The 19,861-nt window shown below is 53.5% G+C and overlaps 1 protein-coding gene across 2 annotated transcripts in view; it reads right to left on the bottom strand.

Moving 5' to 3' along the window:
* Positions 1-19,861, bottom strand: part of LOC147731085 (uncharacterized) — a 400,147-nt gene that overhangs the window by 190,836 nt on the left and 189,450 nt on the right. For both annotated transcript variants that reach the window (XM_086956050.1, XM_086956051.1), the window contains exon 9: positions 8,616-8,924. In XM_086956050.1, coding sequence (XP_086812176.1) covers positions 8,616-8,924 — 309 coding nt within the window. The remainder of the gene's footprint in view (positions 1-8,615; positions 8,925-19,861) is intronic.

Here is a 19,861-nt window from a genome sequence, read left to right as displayed (position 1 = left end):
AGACAATCCACACCCTACTAGGTGTTGGCGCAATCCTGGATAAACAACACTGAGCAACTGCTCTCTGAGAAACATATCAAACAATATGTCCCAATCACATTTCGTGGGCTCCCGTACCCAATCACACAGGGCTCCACAACAGTCATCCTCAAAGTCTACCCAAGACTGGTGAGACGGTTTCCTAAGGTTCCTAAACCTCAACCTATTCTCCTCCTCTGGGGAAACAGGAACCATACTCTGGGAACTGGGAATTTCTAGACTGAGATTCAAATAGCTGCCACCACTGGACTCAACCCTCCCTGGGGGATCCAGAAAATTATGACTGCGGTCAGGGGATAACCTACACCCTAGGGCTATCTTCTCCCTGGCCAAGTCCCTCTCAGCCTCTGCAGTCCGCTCATTCACACCCAGCTGCGCCATCTCTCTGGCATGCTCTAACCTGAGCTTCTCCATGGCCAGCTGGTGCTCCCTCTCTTCTCTCCTATCCACCCACTCCTCTGGGGACAGGGAAAGGGATGGGGTGCTACATCTGACACTGGACCCAGCAAGGGACTCCCTATCTGTGGGGTCCTCACTATCTGCTGGCGTCCCCGTGCTATCATTTTCTTCCTCCTCTTCTGAATCTTCAGGGCTCCCCACAGACCCACCACCCTCATGGTGTGAGACCCGGGCCCTTTCCTCACTGCGCGCAAGATCCCACTGACCCTTTTGCCATAGGATCAGGCTGCTCCTAAGCTCGGACTGAGTGTCTGACTCATCCACCCCTATGTCTCTCTCTTCACAGACCTTACCAACTCTCCCATACTGTATCCAAACAGATCACAGAAATCAAAAGCAGGCTCCATTCTGGCGGACGTTCTAGTGAAAAGATTACACAGGGAACCTAGGGGTCTGAGCTTACAAATGAGTACACAATTCACAAAGGTTCAGCAAGTTCCCTCTCCCAGAGAACTCACACTCACTTGCCTAGTGCCACACACCATTCATTCACACACAACCCCCCCCTCGGACTGGTAAGGCAGTTTCTACCACCCCTGATTCCTCAACCTGACCACACGTGACACAGGTACCAAACTCTGGGCGCGGGGCAGGGGAACAAATGTACTGGACACAATTGCACAATGATACCTTTTGGAGAAGAAAATAATGGAACTTCAAAAACAATAATCCCCTAAAATGTGGTCATCTAAAATGCAGAGCTTTGTAGTGGCCAGTTGCCACTGTGGTACAACGCAAACACAAATTCTCATCCTCACCGCTTGCCGCCAATGTTGGAAATGGGACCCTGGCTGGCCAAGACTCGCGTCAAGGTCAGTCAGGGACCACCATTCCTAAGGTCAGGGCAAGGGAGTTACACGCCAAGATAACCCCTACTCGCCTTCTAGGTAACGTGGCGCGAGCAGCAAGGCTAAACTTGGAGGCGATGTAAGTTAAGTATTTGCGCACGCACCCCAGCAACAACAACCAAAGGCCCACCACAAAGGAAAACTCCACACAAGGTTATATAAAAATAGCCTTTGTATTATAATAAATATACATCAGATAAAACACACATCTTGTTACACTGTGCCAACAGGCACGGGCGGAATTTACAAGGGATATTTGTACAGGACAGGGCCACTTGGACCACTGTCAAGGGTATCAGCACTTTTAGAAGCAATACTTTCAGAAATAGCACTTTAGAAAGTAAAATCAGTGTAGCACACAATATAAACATAGAGCACATAACCAGTAATCACTGGTAACAGGACCTCACTAGCACCACCTGTACTAGGGAGAAAACAACCACCTACACATCACAATACCTGTAGGGGTGTAAAAACAAAACACATGATGCATTAACATTCAGAGGTGTAGCAATACCATTGCGCAAAACTTAAATCAGTCACCACCTGTGACAGTCCCTGTGTCCCAATGTCAGGGCCTAAACGTAGCAGTTGCCCACAAAGTGCTGGGCAACTGGTGCAGGGAAAGTTAGGGCAACGTTGGAGCCTCTCTGGGCTCAAGAACCACCACTGTGGCACTGCGGAGCCTCTCTGGGCTCCTGGAGAAGGAATGGTGCCCTGAGCCTCTCTCAGGCTCTTCAACTTGATTTAGGCACTCGAGCCTCTCTGGGCTCGCAGACAACGCACTCTGCCTCACTAGGCAGGGGGGGTCCCTCACGGGGGACTCAGGCACAACTGGGGAGCCTCTCGGAGGTCAAAGAACAATGGCCACGTTGGAGTCCCTCTCGGGGGACTCGGAGCAAGGACAAATGCACCCCAGAGCCTCACAGGCTCACGATCGAAGAACTGCCCTCGAGCCTCTCAGGGCTCGCAAAACAAAGGTGCCGGCAATCGAGCCTCGCAAGGCTCGCAAACAGGAAATGCCCCCAAGAGCCTCTCAGGCTCTAAACACAAGGGCGCGAGGTCGCGCTGCTGAGGGGGCAGGGGGGGCGGACACCGACAACGTGTCCCGGCGCCCCTCCCTTCGCTTCCTGTCAACACTCACCGGCTCTGGCCTCCAGCGGAGGCGGGTCTCTCCCTCTGGTCCCGGGGCTCTCCTCTCCACTCGGGGAGCCTCGGGGATCCGGCCGGCAGCTTCCCTCTTGCCGGCTTGGCTGCGGAGGCGGGACTTCCGGTCGGCCTCTCCTGGGCCGCGCTGGGATTGGCTGGCCGCCTCACCACTTCCGGGTCGCCGCGGGCAGCGCGGCGGCTCGCTTTTAGGCAGGCAGGCGGGCTCCCATGTGATCCGAGGAGTGGGCTCCCTCGTGGATCAACCAAAACGGGCAAATCAACGCGGCAATGAGCGGGGTGGCACCCGCGCCGCCAAATCACCACACGGGGCGATCAGATGCCGGGTGGGCACCGGCTGTGCACACCAAGCGCTAGCAACAAAGGGCAGGCGCTCCCAAGCGCCTCCAGGACAAAATACAGCGCTCACAGCGCTGGGGCAAAATCAAACGCTTCCAAGCGCTAGGCAGGGATTTCAGCGCTCCCCAGCGCTGAAGGGCAGAGAGCAGCGCTCTCAGGCTGCAGGCAAGGAGTCCTCAGTGCTCCCCAGCACTGGAGGACAGGACAAGGCTCCAGCAGGGGCTGAAGGCAGGCAGGGGGGCAAGGGTGGGCCAGAGCCAGCACACTGGGTCTCCAGGCAGGGAGACACCCCAAGTGGCGGTCATCCTGGCCCCAGCAGCAGCAATAGCCCCCTCTGGCAGGATCCAAAAGCAGAACAACTTCAGTGGGGACACAGCCCCTTCTTATACTGTAAAATCCTTTGTTTCAAGGTGCAGGGTGGGGGGGAAACCAGTTTCAGCTGGCTTTGGAGCACTCTTGATGGCCCAACCACCCATTTCATTCACTGGGGAGGCTAGGGTCGTTAGACACACCACAGGGGGGCGGAGCCAGCATTGTGTGGGGAAAACCCAGCCCATCCAGGACACAGGTACACTCCTCCCACACATCACTCATGCTAATCTCCCACTCACCACCGGGCAGACCCCTCCAGACTTCCTGGAGCCTGGCATGCCAGCCAGCTCCAGCCAATCACGTTCCAGCACCCTCACTGCACACATATCTCAATGTCCAGAAGTAGCACTTCTCTTCTAGACACATACATGCCGCAGACACCATCTCGCAGCATTCACTCTCACGAGTTTACACATACTAAACTCGAGCCTGCACTCCCCACGCATCAGGAACTACCAGGGACACACACATTCCCCAGGCATTCCTATGGGAGGGCAGGCCAGCCATACTACACGCACGCACTTTCACTCTGGGACCCAGGGAAAAGTGCGCAGAGACCCAAAAATCACTGACACAGGGTCACACATAAGGCAAAAAGTCTAGGGGTGAACCTGCCCTGCGGGCCAAGTCCAACACACCCCCCCACACCCCCCCTCCCCATTCACCTGGCGATTTCCCCCCTATGCACTATTAGATGAGGTTTTTAAAGCAGAACTGTTGGAGGCAATGGAAACCTTCTTTACGACAAATATGGGTTCTGTCCCTCACTTCACTACGATTTGGGAGACCTTTAAAGTGTATGTGCGGGGCATTGCAATCTCCAAACACTCGGGTGCTGAAATCAATTAGGGGAAGGCTGACTCTACTAGAACAAACCCTAGCAGTACAGGAAAGGGAGTCACTGGACAAAAATGATCCCACATTATGAACTGCGCTTAAGACTACAGTAGATGAATACCGTTCTGAGGCTGATAGAGAGGTCAAGCTACTGGGTAAATAAGCGGTGGCAAGGGTGTATGGAGAGGGAGAACGCACTAGCCCCCCCTTGCAATTCTCATGAAGGGACGCCGAGCAACATCCCACCCCATAGAATTGACTACCGAAGACGGCAATACTGTCGCCAATGCAGACGAAGTAGCTGAGTGCTTTCGATCCTATTATGCGGATCTCTCCCAAGCTAAAACCCATACTGCACAATCAGACATATTGGAATACCTGGAGCATATTAAATTCCCTGGTTACTAGTCACCCACAGGAAGTACCTGATGCACCCACTGGAGGCGTGGGAGGTACAGATGGCCTGGTCCACGGCGCGCTCTGGTAGTGAGCCGGGACAAGATGGGCTTATGGTAGGGTTCTACAAAGAGTTCAAAGAGCAAATTGTTCCGTATCTACTAATGCTCTTTGAGGAAATGGCTGAAGAAGGCACTATGCCCTCCACAATGAGAGAAGGGCTCCTGATCGTCATTTTGAAACACTGGAAACCCTCATACAGATGCTCCTCATATTGCCCACTTTCATATTTAAATGTGGACACGAAGATATTTACCAAAGTACTAGCAAATAAACTAGCCCCCTTAAAGCCAACTGTTGTAGGACTGGAACAAGCGGGCTTTCTACCGGAATGCACACTCACATACAACTTGCGTACAGTGTTTGGAGCGATACAGCACACTGCACCGGACACCAAAGTCGCGGCTATTTTTTTCGATGCTGAAAGAGCATTTATTTTGGTGGAATGGAAATTTATGCTGCTGACTTTGGAGCGCATGGGGCTAGGGAGTGTCTTTTCGAGTTTGATTAGTACGCTATATACGAATCCCACTGCTCGGGTGCGGGTGGGAGACATGGTCACTGCCCCCTGACAATATCCAGGGGCACCAGGCAGGGCTGTCCTCTATCTCCGCTCCTGTATGCTCTGGTGGCTGAGCCACTGGCCTGCGCCCCGCGGGAAGACCATAGCAATAAAGGGATAAGATTCCCTGGATATACCCTAGTCGTCTCTTTTTATGCAGACGATACTCTCCTATATGTCTGTGATCCAGTCAACAATGTATCCCCTGTCCTGTGCGAGATAGTGCGATTCAGGGAGCTCTCCGGCTAATAGATTTACTGGACGAAATCAGTAATATTTCCTCTTTCCCTCTACCTATTGGGTAGAACATCACTAATGAAAATGGTAGTCCTCCCCCGATTTCTTTTCCTGTACCATAACATTCCGATGGCCCTGCCGGCACAGTTCTTCAAACAATTTAGGTCGCTACAAATTAAGCTGGCCTGGGCCAACAAACAGCCTCGTGCGAGCTGGAACCTCTTTGTCCTGCCATACTCTATGGAAGGATGGGTGCCCCGTACCTCGATCTGTACTACTGGGCCGTCCAGGCCTCACATGCCAACTTCTGGTTGCATCAGCAGACACCCACCCGACCTACATATAGAGTGTCTTACGCAAGCTCCAGCTCACTTGGCGACTGCCTTATTTCATGCGCCAAGCAGAAATACTACTATCCTCGACTCGATTAATGCTACAATTCATGCCTGGCTAATCTCCTCAACAGACAAGCACTCTCTATACTCCCTTATCACCCGATAGCCTGGTGCGAGTGGTTACCAAATCTCACATCCCCAGAAATGGAAGCAGCACTACACACCTTGGGAATTGACACAAATGGTGATATTTTTAAAGATGGAACAGGTAGGGACTGGACTGGACTGACCTGCTAGATACAGACCCGCTACCACCTCCCCTAGCCACATTCCATTATTTTAGGGCTACAAGCGTGTTACGAAAGCTACTAGGGGATGGGCTGGTGGAACCTCCGGAAGTACTTACCTTCTCCACACTGATTCGTGCTGCATCCCCAAAGCGACTAGTTTCGCGTATATACTCTGAGACGCAGGAACTGAGCCGGGACCGGTATGTCAAGGCCAGACTGGAATGGCAGACTGATTTGGGACTGGATATAGACAACAATATGTGGAGGTATTGCTGTGAGGCAACCAAATGTATCTCACTTAACGGCTGACATCGCCTTACACAGTTTAAGATTATAAACGGCATCTACCAATACGCCTGTGCGTCTCCACAAATTTGGACTACATGACACACCCGACTGCGAGCGATGTGGCGCCGGCAAGGACGATTCTTTACATTTAGCATGGCTTTGCCCACCTATAACAAACTTTTGGATAGAAGTATTTGCAGAACTCCAATCAGTCACTCAGGTAGATCTTAGCCCTGATCCGCTGCTAGCCCTCCTTGGATACTCTTAAAGATTGCAGAAACCTATCATATGATTAGTGGACATGGCCTTGTTGGTTGCTAAACGAGTATTGGCACTACACTGGTCTCGAGGCTCTCCTCACACACTGTATCAATGGTCTAGGACTTGCTGTACTGTAATACACAAACTTAAACATACAGCGAGCTGCTCCCCCCTAGGAACAGACCAAAGAACCTCTGGAGCTAGTACGCTACTTACATTGAGACTCAGACCTGAGATCATCCTGCCACTCCCACCCCATCAGAGAGGTTTCAACAGACTTAACAGTCTCCCCTGTCACTAGAATACACACTGTAGATCCTGATGCTCCCTATAAGGCGCTGGTGTCATTGGATTAACGAGCACACTGTTCTCTTAAAGGATTATTGTAATGTGATGTCAATTTATGTAATATTAGTTTGATTATTGCTAATCATTTCCTATGTGGGTGATATTTTTCAGAATGAATATTCAGGATGATTTTGTTCCTTTTGTCCTCCCATTTTTCTTAGTATGCAGTTTTGTCTCATTTTTATAAATTTTGTTTTTATTTGTATCATTGAAATGGAAAAAAATAAAATAATGAAATAACACACCAAAGTCAATTAAAATAATGGTAGTCAAAGGTCATCACAGGGTGTGAGACCACAATAGTGCGTCTAGCACTACAGGTAACTTTCTGATAAGACTCTTGCCATGAGAAAGATAGTTAACTTTCTCAGGTATACCAAACAATGTTTGACCAGCTGCTACTGTCAATTCACCATTATTATAGTGAGTCCCGCTTTGTATAATGTATTAGCTTTGAAGCACTTATTGGCCCCAGAGAAGGGGTCTCTATATCCCCTCTCCTGTGAAAAACATTTCAAATTTTGATAACAGGTTACTGCTGAACTGAGAAAGAAAATAAATGTGATCACCAGTCCTACAAGCTGGAGGAGCTGGATCAATGCTTCTGTGGATTAGAGAGAGATGCACACTTTGGGGAGAGGTACTTGTGCAGGGCAACAGGTCGATGCGTGCAGTTCCGGTTGTGAGAGTGGACGGAGATTTCCCTGGCGTTATTAACACTCATTGTCAGAGTGAGAGGGAAAATGCACATATGTAATAAATATTCTTCAATCCTGAAAGACTAGTTCATTCTAGTTTGTTTATGGATGAAATGGTGCATTTCTCTGAGCTTCCAAAACTGAATTCAAAGTTATGAGCCTTTGTAAGAAAGTAACAAGATTCCATAATCACATTGATTTATGGAGCCAATATTAACTTTCCCTTTCCAATATCTAGGTGACATATGTCATTCTTCAGTTTACTCAGCACAACACTCCCCACTGTCAGAGGCAGCAATCCAAAGTAGACAGACGACTGAAGGTATCATCATCATCATTAATACCTTGTTACAAATACTAAAAGTCAATTCACACACAATGATCACCACCTCAGCTGCACTGAAAGGGTGTAAATCTTCATGAAGACTTGCATGGTGTTAAGAAAGAGTGCATGTCTCTTGTACTTATCAATCTTGGGATAATCCATTGACCTGCAGCTTGCACTCCACTGGTTTGAGTCACTTTAACAGAACCATAATTACAACAACAAGAACTAAAATACATGTTTGGTATCATATTAAGTCTATTTATCGATCATACCTCATCACTCCACTGTGAAATCATACATTTTAGGGCAGATGTACAACAATACTTTCAGTGCTCAGTCATGAGTTAATTCCAGAAGGTTCGTGCCCAACTCTTAGGAAGGAGCGTCAAACATTCATCGTCCACTCAATGATTTATGTGCTCCCTGCTCCACCCTTAGTAAAGCATCCAGGGCTGTTGTAGCCCGCTTGAGATGTTGAAATCTTTATGTGCTTAGATGTATATCTTCCTCTGTTTTAAACTTGCCAACATTCTCACAGGGAAAGGTTATATTCTCGGTGTTATACTTGATCAATGTTAATGTTTCTGTAGCATGAATCTGTTCGTGTTCATATGCTTCTACATACATGTATATTGTTCACAATTGCTACACCCCAGAGTTACCTCCCAGTTGCACGCTGGTGCGTTACAATATAAAAAAATATATATATATAATCAAAGTTCAGTAGTAATTTTTGACACTAGCTGCTTACCTGGAAGCAATATCTTTGCTTGCTTTTTGATAGGCTCCCGCAATCTAGGATGGCTGACAAGAAATGAAATATCTTTGTTGTAATCCAAAGCTGTGGGCGTGAAGTGCAAGCTCGATCTTAGGTTGAACAAGCCATTTTCGTCCTCACCACTTCCTATATTAGTAATGTCCTCCAATTTCATCCCATTGTTATACCACTCCGCAGTAATATCTTTAGGGTGGAAGCCAGTAACGTCACAAGTCAGGTATATGGATTGGCCGTACCCAAAATGCTTAGGCTCAAAAATGATGTCTGAAACCTTGGGTATACCTAGAGAAAAACATAAAATGGAAAATTACAAAATGACAACTATACCTACACTGGTATGTTAATGAAGTTTTTTACTAAACATAGACTAGATAAACAATATATCAAACTATCACTAGAGTATACCGTATCACAGCACCGAAACTTTAGAACACATAGGAAGGTTTCTATGTGCCCGAGGTCCCTATTACATTCTATTATCCATGACAATAGTCGAGTGCATGCACAATGAATGAATGAATGCCACATGTACTTTCTGGTCATTCCTTAAGCACAGTAAGCAGGTATTTTGCAACATAAAAGGGTATGTTGTTAGAAAGGTGGCCACAACTCGCATAGGAACACCTCATTTCCACAGGCCACAGAATCCCAGTAATGCTAGAAGCAGTCTCCTTAATTACTTTCATGAGCCACCACATTTTTTCTCTGTCTATCACCTAGAAGGTGTTTACACACGATGATGCCCTTAATTATTCTCAGCAGCCTCCTCCTTGTCAGGTATACGGCTCCCTACTGTTTAGCCAGCTGGATCCCCAAAATCAGCAGGGCTCATTGCTGTTGATCCAGAGACCAACCAGACCGACTTATCAACAAGCTTGCTGAACCCCCACCTGCTGACACGCCAAGTCTCTGGGCTTCTCTGAGAGTATTTGTTTCAACCGTGTTCATTTATGTTTTCAGAGGGGCATCTGAGAGGATATAAGTTCCAAAACCAGTAGAGTTTCTAGCTGGCTACTGTTATCCAGACAGAGTCTCTAAACAGTTTTTTGGATGCACTGTTTGTTTCCTTGTGTTCAAGCAATGACAGTCATCTCATCAGATACCACTGAAGGAGCGTCGCTTTTTGGCCGCATTCCTAACAGCTCCAAGATGCACCTCCACAGCTTGTACCAAATTTATGTTGGTAGGGAAATGTTTGTGCACTTAAGAAGAAAAAACAGAATACCAGGGCGGAAAAACAGAATACCGGGGCCCAACGGTTGAAATCAGATATTTTGGGCATACATGGAAACAGAGATGCTGTTCCTCTGAGAGAGTTGTGATGTATATCATGTTATTCGTCAGGAAGCCATCTATTCTGATGCTTCCATCTCTCTCCCTAACATAGTGGACATTATTTTACTGCTCAATACCACTTTGTGGATGGAGAAACAAAACTTTAAATACATTTATTTTGAGAGCTTTCAGGTATCCTACTTTACGCCAGGACTAGGAACACAGACAACTGTGCCATTTGAGAGTAACCTCTAATTTGTGTAATGTTTTATAAAGTCCTAACAGTGCAGAAAGTCGCATCTGTTTTTCTTTCTTTCACGTAGGCCTCTCCAAGGATCCAGGGCTCAGCTATTGTGGGAAGAGATCACTGAGCCAGCTTCTTTAGGTATAGTGGGAGGCGTTCCACAAGCTTGCTGTGATGAGCTAGCATCTTTTCTGTCCCTGAGCACTGACGGTATTTCACCATTATTTAAAAATTATTTCGGTAGAGGCGTGGCCAAGATGGCGGGCTGAGTGGTCGCACTCGTTGTGAGCTCCGCCGGCCCTGGGCCCTTAACCTGCTGTAATTACGCTGATCCTCCCCCCGGGACACTGTACTTCACGGAGCTGCGGAGTGGAGCCACGGAGTAGCTGCTGCAGGGACGCAGCTGCCTCTACTTGCGCTTGCCCGGTCTTGGACCCGGCGCCATTGCTGGGAGCGGGAGAGGCCTAGAGCGCAACCAGGAGGAAGAGTCGGACCCTGACCTGGATCGGACGTCTGCCCTGATGGGTACAGCGGAGCTGTCGATCCTGCCCCCCGGTCCCGGACGTCCCCGCCCGGCCTCGCAGCACTCCTCAGGGGTCTGGGCCGCCTGCGCCGGAGGCGGAGCGACAGGGGTGCCGGCCCCGGGGCAGGACATTGCGCAAGGCTGGGGTTCTGGCCTATACTTCGGACCCCGACCACGCTGAAAGACACGGGAGTGGCCCTGGTGGGCACAGTGGAGCTGCCGATCCTGCCCCCCGGTCACGGACGTTCCCGCCCGGCCCCGCAGCACTTCTCAGGGGTCTGAGCCGCCTGCACCTGAGGCGGAGCGATAGGGGTGCCGGCCCGGGGCCGGACATTACGCAAGGCTGTGGCTTTGGCCTGCACTCCGGACCCCGACCACGCTGAAAGTCACCGTGAGTGGCGGAGGCCCATCAACCAGCCAGCCGTGATTACTGGGTACGGTGCTGCTCTCTTGGGTCTGCGGAGGCCCCTGCGGAGAATCGAAGTGCTTGGTAACGCTGGGCGGGAGAGTTCCCCACGCGAGGCCGAGGCTGCGGCCTACACCCCCTGGAGCCACGGAAGAGCAGAGGCTGGGGTATTTGACTATCGGTCGCCGGTGGGCCTGACCACCTGTGTGATCCTAGAGCAAGCCCTTCCTCTGGTGCAGCCCCTGAACTGGTGACGCCTTGGGACGGCCCGGACCCGGAGCACCCGGAGTGATCCTTCCTACATAGACTGCGTGGAGGAGCAGGGGCAAGCTTGACGACAGGCATACATCCCCCTGCTCAGCTGCGGGGAGGCCTATACTGGACCAGTTCAAGGGGGATCCCCCCGTGGCGTTAGGGACCTAGAGCTCGTGTCTGTGGTGACAGTGGTGGAGGAGGCGGGAGCAGACCCGGGCTGGTCGGACCTGAAGACCCTGGTGTGCAGCCAGTCCCCGGAAGGAGCCGGCCACAGGTCACTTCACAGATCCTGTTCTGTCGGTGGTGCGGACTGAACCCATAGAACATTGGTGGAGCGGTGTGAGGGACCGACGGTTCGGTTTTGGGCCACGCCAGTGGTTGGTCTGGCAGATCATTTGGAGGGGCAACTCAGCGGACAAAATGGCGCAGAACAGAGGGTCAAAGAAGGGAGACTGTACATTGCCGGATATGCTGAATAGGAGCAACATGAGACAAGATAGGGGACAGCCGTCCCCACGCCACCCGGGTGGTTCCCAGGGAGCTAGTGGAGGGGAGTCACCGGTCACAAGATCCTTCCTTGAATCCATCTTCAGTACATTGCGGGAAGACTTTCAAACGCTCAAGCAGGAGGTAGCGGGCGAGGTCCGCGAGATACGGAGGGAGGTCGACGGCCTGGGTGACAGAGTTACCACGGTGGAGGACGCTGGCCATGCCATGGACGAAGAAATCACACAACTACAGCAGGAAGTTATCCGGCTGCGGGACCAGCATCTTGATCTTCAGTCGCACACAGAGGACCTTGAAAATCGCTCCCGGAGGAACAACATCCGAGTCCGGGGAATTCCTTCCCGGGAAGCAGGGGATGATGTAGCGGCGTACCTAGGAGAGTTGTTCAGAGAGGTACTGGGGGAATCGGCCGATTTTCCCATACGGATCGATAGGGCGCACAGGGTGGGCTTGCAACGCCGGACTTCAGCGCCACCTCCCAACATCCTGGCCTTCCTGCCGGACTATCCCCTGAAAGAGCGAATACTTTGTGAGGCACGGAGGAGGTCTTCCTTGGAATTCCGGGGTCACCGAGTGGCTCTTTACCAGGATCTGGCAGCCACCACCCTGCAGAAACGCAAGGCTTTTAAAATTGCGACTGACTTTCTTAGGGAGCACGGCACTCAGTACTCCTGGGGATACCCTTTCCGGCTTATTTTTCGGTGGAATGGGACTCTACATCAGCTGCATTCCCTTCAGGATACGTGTGGGGTGCTGGGGATCACCGCTACGGAAGACGGAGCACACGCGCTTCACCAGCGCCGTGTCACAAGAGACGGATGGCAGACAATCCCTGGCCGATGGTCATCTGCTTCCTCAGCGCAGCCGGACTCTCCTGGCGTCAATGCGGATTCGGACACTGCAGTGCGAGATGGAGCCGGTGTTACAACAGCGAGTGAAGTGGCGCTGACAGCTTGAGTGAACTCCGGGGGGAGATCGACATCGCTATAACTGAAATGCAGGTTTGAGGGTCGGGGGGGGGGAACGGGGAAGTGCGTGGTGGCTGGACATCCACTTCTTTGACTTTCCACAGGCTTGTCCGTCAAGGACCGGACTGGGACAATGGGTTTTTGGGGTTCTTGGGGGGTTCGCAGGGGAGGGGTCAGGGTCGTTGAGCCAGTCCCAGTTGTGGGTGGGGACTGGAGGCAGTGGGAATGTTGGGGAGGAAGGAGGACAGTTGGGGGGGTCCAGGGAGGAAGGGGGTTGGGCAGGAGGGGGGGATCCGGGAGTTGGAGGGGGGGTGGGAAGGTCGTTCAGTGCACATGGGGGTTTCCTAGTCATTCAGGCAATGTATGTGCTTTTTGGTTTGCTTACACATGGCTGTTGCATACACAGTTCTGCCTGTCTTTTTGATTTGCTTGGGAGTTTGGGAGGGGAGAGGAGGGTTGTCCAATACACATTGCGGTCCGTAGGTTTCCAGACACAATGCATGCCCTAGGACACTCCCGCGCCGCACGGCCACCAGCTGCTGCGTGTGCCTCCCCCTCCAGTGTGCCTCGCTGCCCGACTGCCGCTTCGTGACCATGCCCCCTCCTTCGAGCGGCGTGGTCCGTGTTTAGCGCTCTTCCCCCTGTGCCCCTGGTGATGTTTGTACTGTTGCTAGTTGTCATTGTGGAATTGTAATTGTATGCATTTGTGTATGCCTTAACTGTTGTTTTTCCGCCGTATTGCCCGTTTTTACCCGCCCTCCGTCTTCCCTCCCCGCTCCCCGCTGACCCCGCCCCTTTTTTCCTTCTGTTCCCTCCCCGCTCCCGCCTCCCAGCTGCTCCGCCCACCCGCGCACTTGGCCATATATGGCGACCGTGCGACGCAGGTGAGTGTGTCCTAGCCCTAGGACACTCCCGCGCCGCACGGCCACCAGCTGCTGCGTGTGCCTCCCCCTCCAGTGTGCCTCGCTGCCCGACTGCCGCTTCGTGACCACGCCCCCTCCTTCGAGCGGCGTGGTCCGTGTTTAGCGCTGTTCCCCCTGTGCCCCTGGTGCTGTTTGTACTGTTGCTAGTTGTCATTGTGGAATTGTAATTGTATGCATTTGTGTATGCCTTAACTGTTGTTTTTCCGCCGTATTGCCCGTTTTTGCCCGCCCTCCGTCTTCCCTCCCCGCTCCCCGCCATCTCCGCTGACCCCGCCCCTTTTTTCCTTCTGTTCCCTCCCCGCTCCCGCCTCCCAGCTGCTCCGCCCACCCGCGCACTTTGCAATATATGGCGACCGTGCGAAAGCGCAGCGGTCACGCTCAGCGGGTGCGCCGATTGTGCGCCGAGGCCGCGCCAAAGGTAAGCCCGTCTACGCCCGTCCGCGACCGGATCGCGCCCAGCGCCAGGACCCCTGGCCCACGAAGACCCCGACCGACCCGCCTGACGTACTCCGCCGCCACCCTCATCGCACTCAACACCGGCCGATTCCCAGGATGCCACCAAGCCACACCACGACGCACCCACGGACCCTTCAGCTGCCACGACTGCAAGTTCACCTGCATCCGGACCTGCCTCGCACCAGCACCCGCCAAGTCGAACACCAGCAGCACCCACCTCAAGTGCATCCTGCTCAACACCCGCTCCGTCCACAGACACGCCATCGAACTCTGGAACCTCCTCGACACCACAGCCCCTGACGTTGCCTTCCTCACGGAGACCTGGATGAACGCCTCCTCAGCTCCCGACATCGCCATCGCCATCCCAGAGGGCTACAAGATCACCCAGAGGGATCGCACCGCCAACCAGATGGGAGGAGGCATCGCCATCATCCACAGGAACACCATCCGTCTCACGACCAGCACCGACAACACCCTGACCACCGCCGAACACCTGCATTTCCAGATCCACACCGACCCGAACACCACCCTCAGAGGCACCCTGATCTACCGGCCTCCGGGACCGCGCACACAATTCAGCGAGGACATCGCCGACTTCGTCAGCCCGCATGCCCTCCCCTCCACTGACTACATCCTCCTGGGGGACCTCAACTTCCACCTGGAGAACAACAACGACCGCAACACCAGCACCCTGCTCGACAACCTCGCCAATCTTGGACTCAAGCAGCTGGTGTCCACCCCCACCCACCTCGCCGGACACACACTCGACGCAGTCTTCTCATCCAGCACAGACATCGACTTCAGCCACGCCACAGAGCTTCAATGGACGGACCACAGCTGCGTCCACTTCACCTTCAAGAGAACGACGACCCACCACCACCAGCAACAGGCTGCCCGCAGAAGCTGGAACAAGATCACAGCAGACCAGCTCACCACCTCCCTGAGCCAGCACCCTCCTGCCAGCTCAGCGAACCCCAGCCAGTCCGGCGACAACCTCACGAAGTGGATCAGCAACTGCGCGGACGAGCTCGCCCCGCTGAGGACCCCGCCCAGCAGACCCGGCAGCAAGAAAGCCCAGTGGTTCACCGACGAACTCAAGAGCTCCAAGAAGAACTGCCGAGCCCTCGAGAAAGTCTGGAGAAGGGAACCTACACCGGACAACAGGACCACCTTCAAGCTGGCCACCCGGAAGCACCACCAGCTGATCCGCGCCGCCAAGAAAACTGCATTCAAGGACCGGCTGGACAACAACGCACACAACTGCAAGGAACCCTTCAACATCGTGAAAGAGCTGTCCAACCCCAGCGCAGGAAACAACAACATCACCCCATCGCAAGGCCTCTGCAACGCCCTTGCCTCATACTTCCACAACAAGATCGCGGACATACACAACAGCTTCAACAACCAACCAACGCACACCAAGACCGAACAACCACCCCCCACCACCACCCTCCACGCCTGGAACCCGATCAGCACCGAAGACACCATCCGCACGATGAACTCCATCCACTCCGGATCACCGACCGACCCCTGCCCTCACCACGTCTTCAACAAGGCCGACGCTGTCATCGCACCCCACCTGCGAGACATCATCAACACATCCTTCAACACCGCCACCTTCCCTGAGAGCTGGAAGCACGCCGAACACAGCGCTCTACTCAAGAAACCCACAGCGGACCCCACCGAACTCAAGAATTACCGCCCCATCTCGCTCCTCCCGTTTCCAGCCAAAGTCATCGAGAAGACCGTCAACAAGCAGATGGCCGCCTTCCTCGAGACGAATGGATCCCTCGACCCCTCACAGTCTGGCTTCCGAGCCAACCACAGCACCGAGACCGCCCTCATCGCCGCCACCGACGACATCCGAGCCCTGATGGACAACGGAGAAACAGCGGCCCTCATCCTCCTAGACCTCTCCGCGGCCTTCGACACTGTCTGCCACCGCACCCTAGTGCAACGTCTCAGCAACGTCGGAATCCGGGACAAGGCGCTGGAATGGATCATCTCCTTCCTCGACGGAAGAACACAGAGAGTCCGCCTACCACCGTACAAGTCAGAGGCCACCGAAGTCATCTGTGGCGTCCCTCAAGGTTCCTCACTGAGCCCCACCCTCTTCAACGTCTACATGAGCCCCCGCGCGGCCATCGCACGCCAACACAACCTCAGCATAATCTCCTACGCCGACGACACCCAGCTGATCCTCTCCCTGACCAACGACCCCGCCGCCGCCAGAGCCAATCTGCACGAAGGGATGAAGGATGTAGCCGAGTGGATGACGACCAGCCGCCTGAAACTGAACTCAGACAAGACGGAGGTCCTCATCCTGGGCTCCTCGCCCTCCGCCTGGGACGACTCCTGGTGGCCCCCCGCCCTGGGCACCGCACCCAAACCGACAGACCACGCACGCAACCTGGGCTTCATCCTGGACTCCTCCCTCTCCATGACCAGGCAAGTCAACGCCGTCTCCTCGGCGTGCTTCAACATCCTACGCATGCTACGGAAGATCTTCTGGTGGATCCCCACCGAGACCAGGAAGACCGTCACCCAGGCCCTCGTCACCAGCCGGCTGGACTACGGCAACGCCCTCTACGCCGGTACCACCGTCAAGCTCCAGAAGAGACTCCAGCGGATCCAGAACGCCTCAGCCAGACTCATCCTCGACATCCCACGAAACAGCCACATCTCCGGACATCTGAGAGACCTGCATTGGTTCCCCGTCAACAAAAGAATCACCTTCCGTCTCCTCACCCACGCACACAAAGCCCTACACGACCAAGGCCCGAGCTACCTCAACAACCGAATCAACTTCAACGCTCCCAAACGCCACCTCCGATCAGCCAGCCACGCCCTCGCCGCCGTCCCCCGCATCCGAAGAGCGAATACAGGAGGAAGGTCCTTCTCCTACCTGGCCGCCAAGACCTGGAACTCCCTCCCGACCGACCTGCGCCTGACCCAAGACCACCTCTCCTTCAGGAAAAAGCTGAAGACCTGGATGTTCGAGCAGTAGCGGCACCCCCCCCACCCCAGCGCCTTGAGACCCTACGGGTATGTAGTGCGCTCTATAAATGTCATTGATTGATTGATTGATTGATTGGTTTGCTCAGACTGGTTTGCTACTCATGTCACTGCGTTTTATTTATTGCTCTGTTGCTCCTCATACGATGCAGTGCCCTTGCCCTTCTCGCCTTGTTGATGTGGGGCCTTGAAGCTTTCTACTACACCTTTACACATGCCCCCTGCCACTTGTAAGGTTGTGACCCTGAATGTCCGGGGTTTGAATAATCCAGTTAAGAGGCGGGCTGTGCTTTCGCTTCTAGAGAACACCCAGGCGGATGTCTGTCTCCTCCAGGAAACACACTTATTAACGCAGGACACGCACAAGCTCCGATCCCATAAGTTCCCTTCACAGTTCTTCTCCTCTTGTACCACTAAAACAGCTGGGGTGGCGATACTGGTGGCCCAGCACTTTAGGGGGGAGATCCTCCACAAATTCACCGAACAGAAAGGTAGGCCATTAGCATATCGGTTTAGGATAGGGGGTCTTCTGTTTACGATTGGGTCCCTATATAGCCCCAATGAACGGCAAGACCGTTTCTTGCAGGCAGCGATCGAGGATGTTACCTCCTCCCAGGATAGGCATATCATACTTGGAGGGGACTTCAACATGGTCTTTGACTCCGCACTGGATAGGTCAGCGCAACGCTCCCCGCAGGTCGGGGAATTCTCCGCGGACCGTAGGGCTCAGTTGGAGGAGGTGGACCTCCTTGATCTGTGGCGGCACATGCACCCCGCAGATAGGGACTACTCGTACTACTCCCACGCACACAAGACGTATGCGAGGTTAGACCACCTTTTAGTTACTTCACCGGTAAGGGCGCTGGCCACAGAGTCAGAGATAGGCGTGATCTCCCTTTCGGACCATGCCCCGGTTGAAGTCACGTTGTGTGTGCCTCCGGCGGTTCCCCGTCCTCGGAGGTGGCGCCTCCGTGACACGCTGCTGCATAGGGCGGAGGTGGTGGCCCGCATCGAGAAGGCGATTCGGGAATTTCAATCCCACAATGATAATTCTGACACTAGCCGGGCCACGCAGTGGACAGCACTGAAGGCTGTTCTTAGAGGGGAATTTTTAGCGATCTCCTCATCTGACAATAAGGAGCGGCAGGCTAAGAGAGATGAACTCACGGATCGGGTTCGAGAACTTGAGCAGATACATCGCAGGACGGGGGCTCCTAGAATTTGGCGGCAGCTTAAGGAAGCAAGGAAGCTCCTGGCGGCCCTGGACCTTGATCGGGCGGAGTACGCTGCACTGCGGTTGCGTCACGCCTTCTACACTGGAGGGGACCGTTGTGGCAAATTGTTCGCCAACAGGTTCCGGGTGACGAGACAGAACCAGCTGGTTAAGGAGATTTCCAACCAGGCGGGGATGCTGGAGACGGAGGACGCTCGTATAGCGGCCGTCTTCTGCGGCTTTTACAAGGATCTTTATGCAGGGGAGCCCCCGGATGAGATGGCAATGGCCGCTTACTTGGACTCGGTCGCACTGCCTTCTCTGGAGCCTTTGCAGGCGGATCATTTAGATAGAGACATTCGGATAGAAGAGGTGGTTTCCGCTATTGCCAGGCTTAAACATGGCAAGGCGCCGGGTCCGGATGGCTACACCGCGCTCTATTATAAAACGTTTTGCACGACATTAGCCCCCATTCTTATGCGCCTCTTCAACTCCTTTGCTGAACCCGGAGCCATTCCGCCCGATCTGCTCCAGGCCACTATCACGGTTATCCCTAAGCCTGGTAAGGACCCGAAACATTGTGGGTCGTACAGGCTGATCTCTCTTCTGAATATTGACCTGAAACTGTATACAGGGATTCTAGCCGCTAGATTGGCTCCCCACTTGCCCGGTCTCATCGATCCTGACCAAGCGGGTTTTGTCCCAGGGAGACAGACAGTGGACAACACAAAACGAATTGTCCATCTATTAGAGAAGGCCTCCCGGATCCCGGGAGAACGAATGATGCTGGCGGTGGACGCAGAGAGGGCATTTGACCGGGTCCATTGGCCTTATTTGGAACGGGTGCTCATGAAAGCAGGTATAGGGGGAAAATTCCGCTCCATGATCCTTAACTGTTACAAGCGTCCATCAGCGGTGGTCCGCGTCAACGGGCTCACCTCTAAGTCCTTTGGCATTGAGCGAGGCACCAGGCAGGGTTGCCCGCTCTCGCCCCTGCTTTTTGCTCTCTACATGGAGCCGTTTGCCCAACGGGTGCGTGATAACCCGGCGGTGACTGGAATCCGGATGGGTGGTTTCACGCACGCCATCAGCCTTTACGCTGACGATGTCATCCTGTCCATTGATAGACCCCGGATGGCTCTACCGGCGTGTATAGAGGAGCTGGCCTCCTTTGGCGCGGTGTCGGGGTTCAGAATGAATATGGGGAAGTCGGTGGCGTTAGATATTTCCCTCGAGCCGGCTACTAGAACCTGTCTGCAACAGAGGTTTCCCATGCTCTGGTCGTCGGGAGCGGTGCCCTATCTGGGGATCCAGATTGCTCCTACTCTGCCAGCTATGGTGTCGGCCAACTATCAAGCCCTGGGTGCCAAGATTAGAGAGGAGCTGGGCCGGTGGAACCGTGGCACCTTTTCCTGGTTGGGCAGGATAGCTGCT

The sequence above is a fragment of the Lissotriton vulgaris genome, chromosome 2_1, assembly GCF_964263255.1.
Source record: "Lissotriton vulgaris chromosome 2_1, aLisVul1.2, whole genome shotgun sequence".
Classification (NCBI taxonomy): domain Eukaryota; kingdom Metazoa; phylum Chordata; class Amphibia; order Caudata; family Salamandridae; genus Lissotriton; species Lissotriton vulgaris.
Note: the sequence above shows the minus strand (reverse complement) of the source record. Positions and strands in the feature narration are given on the sequence as shown.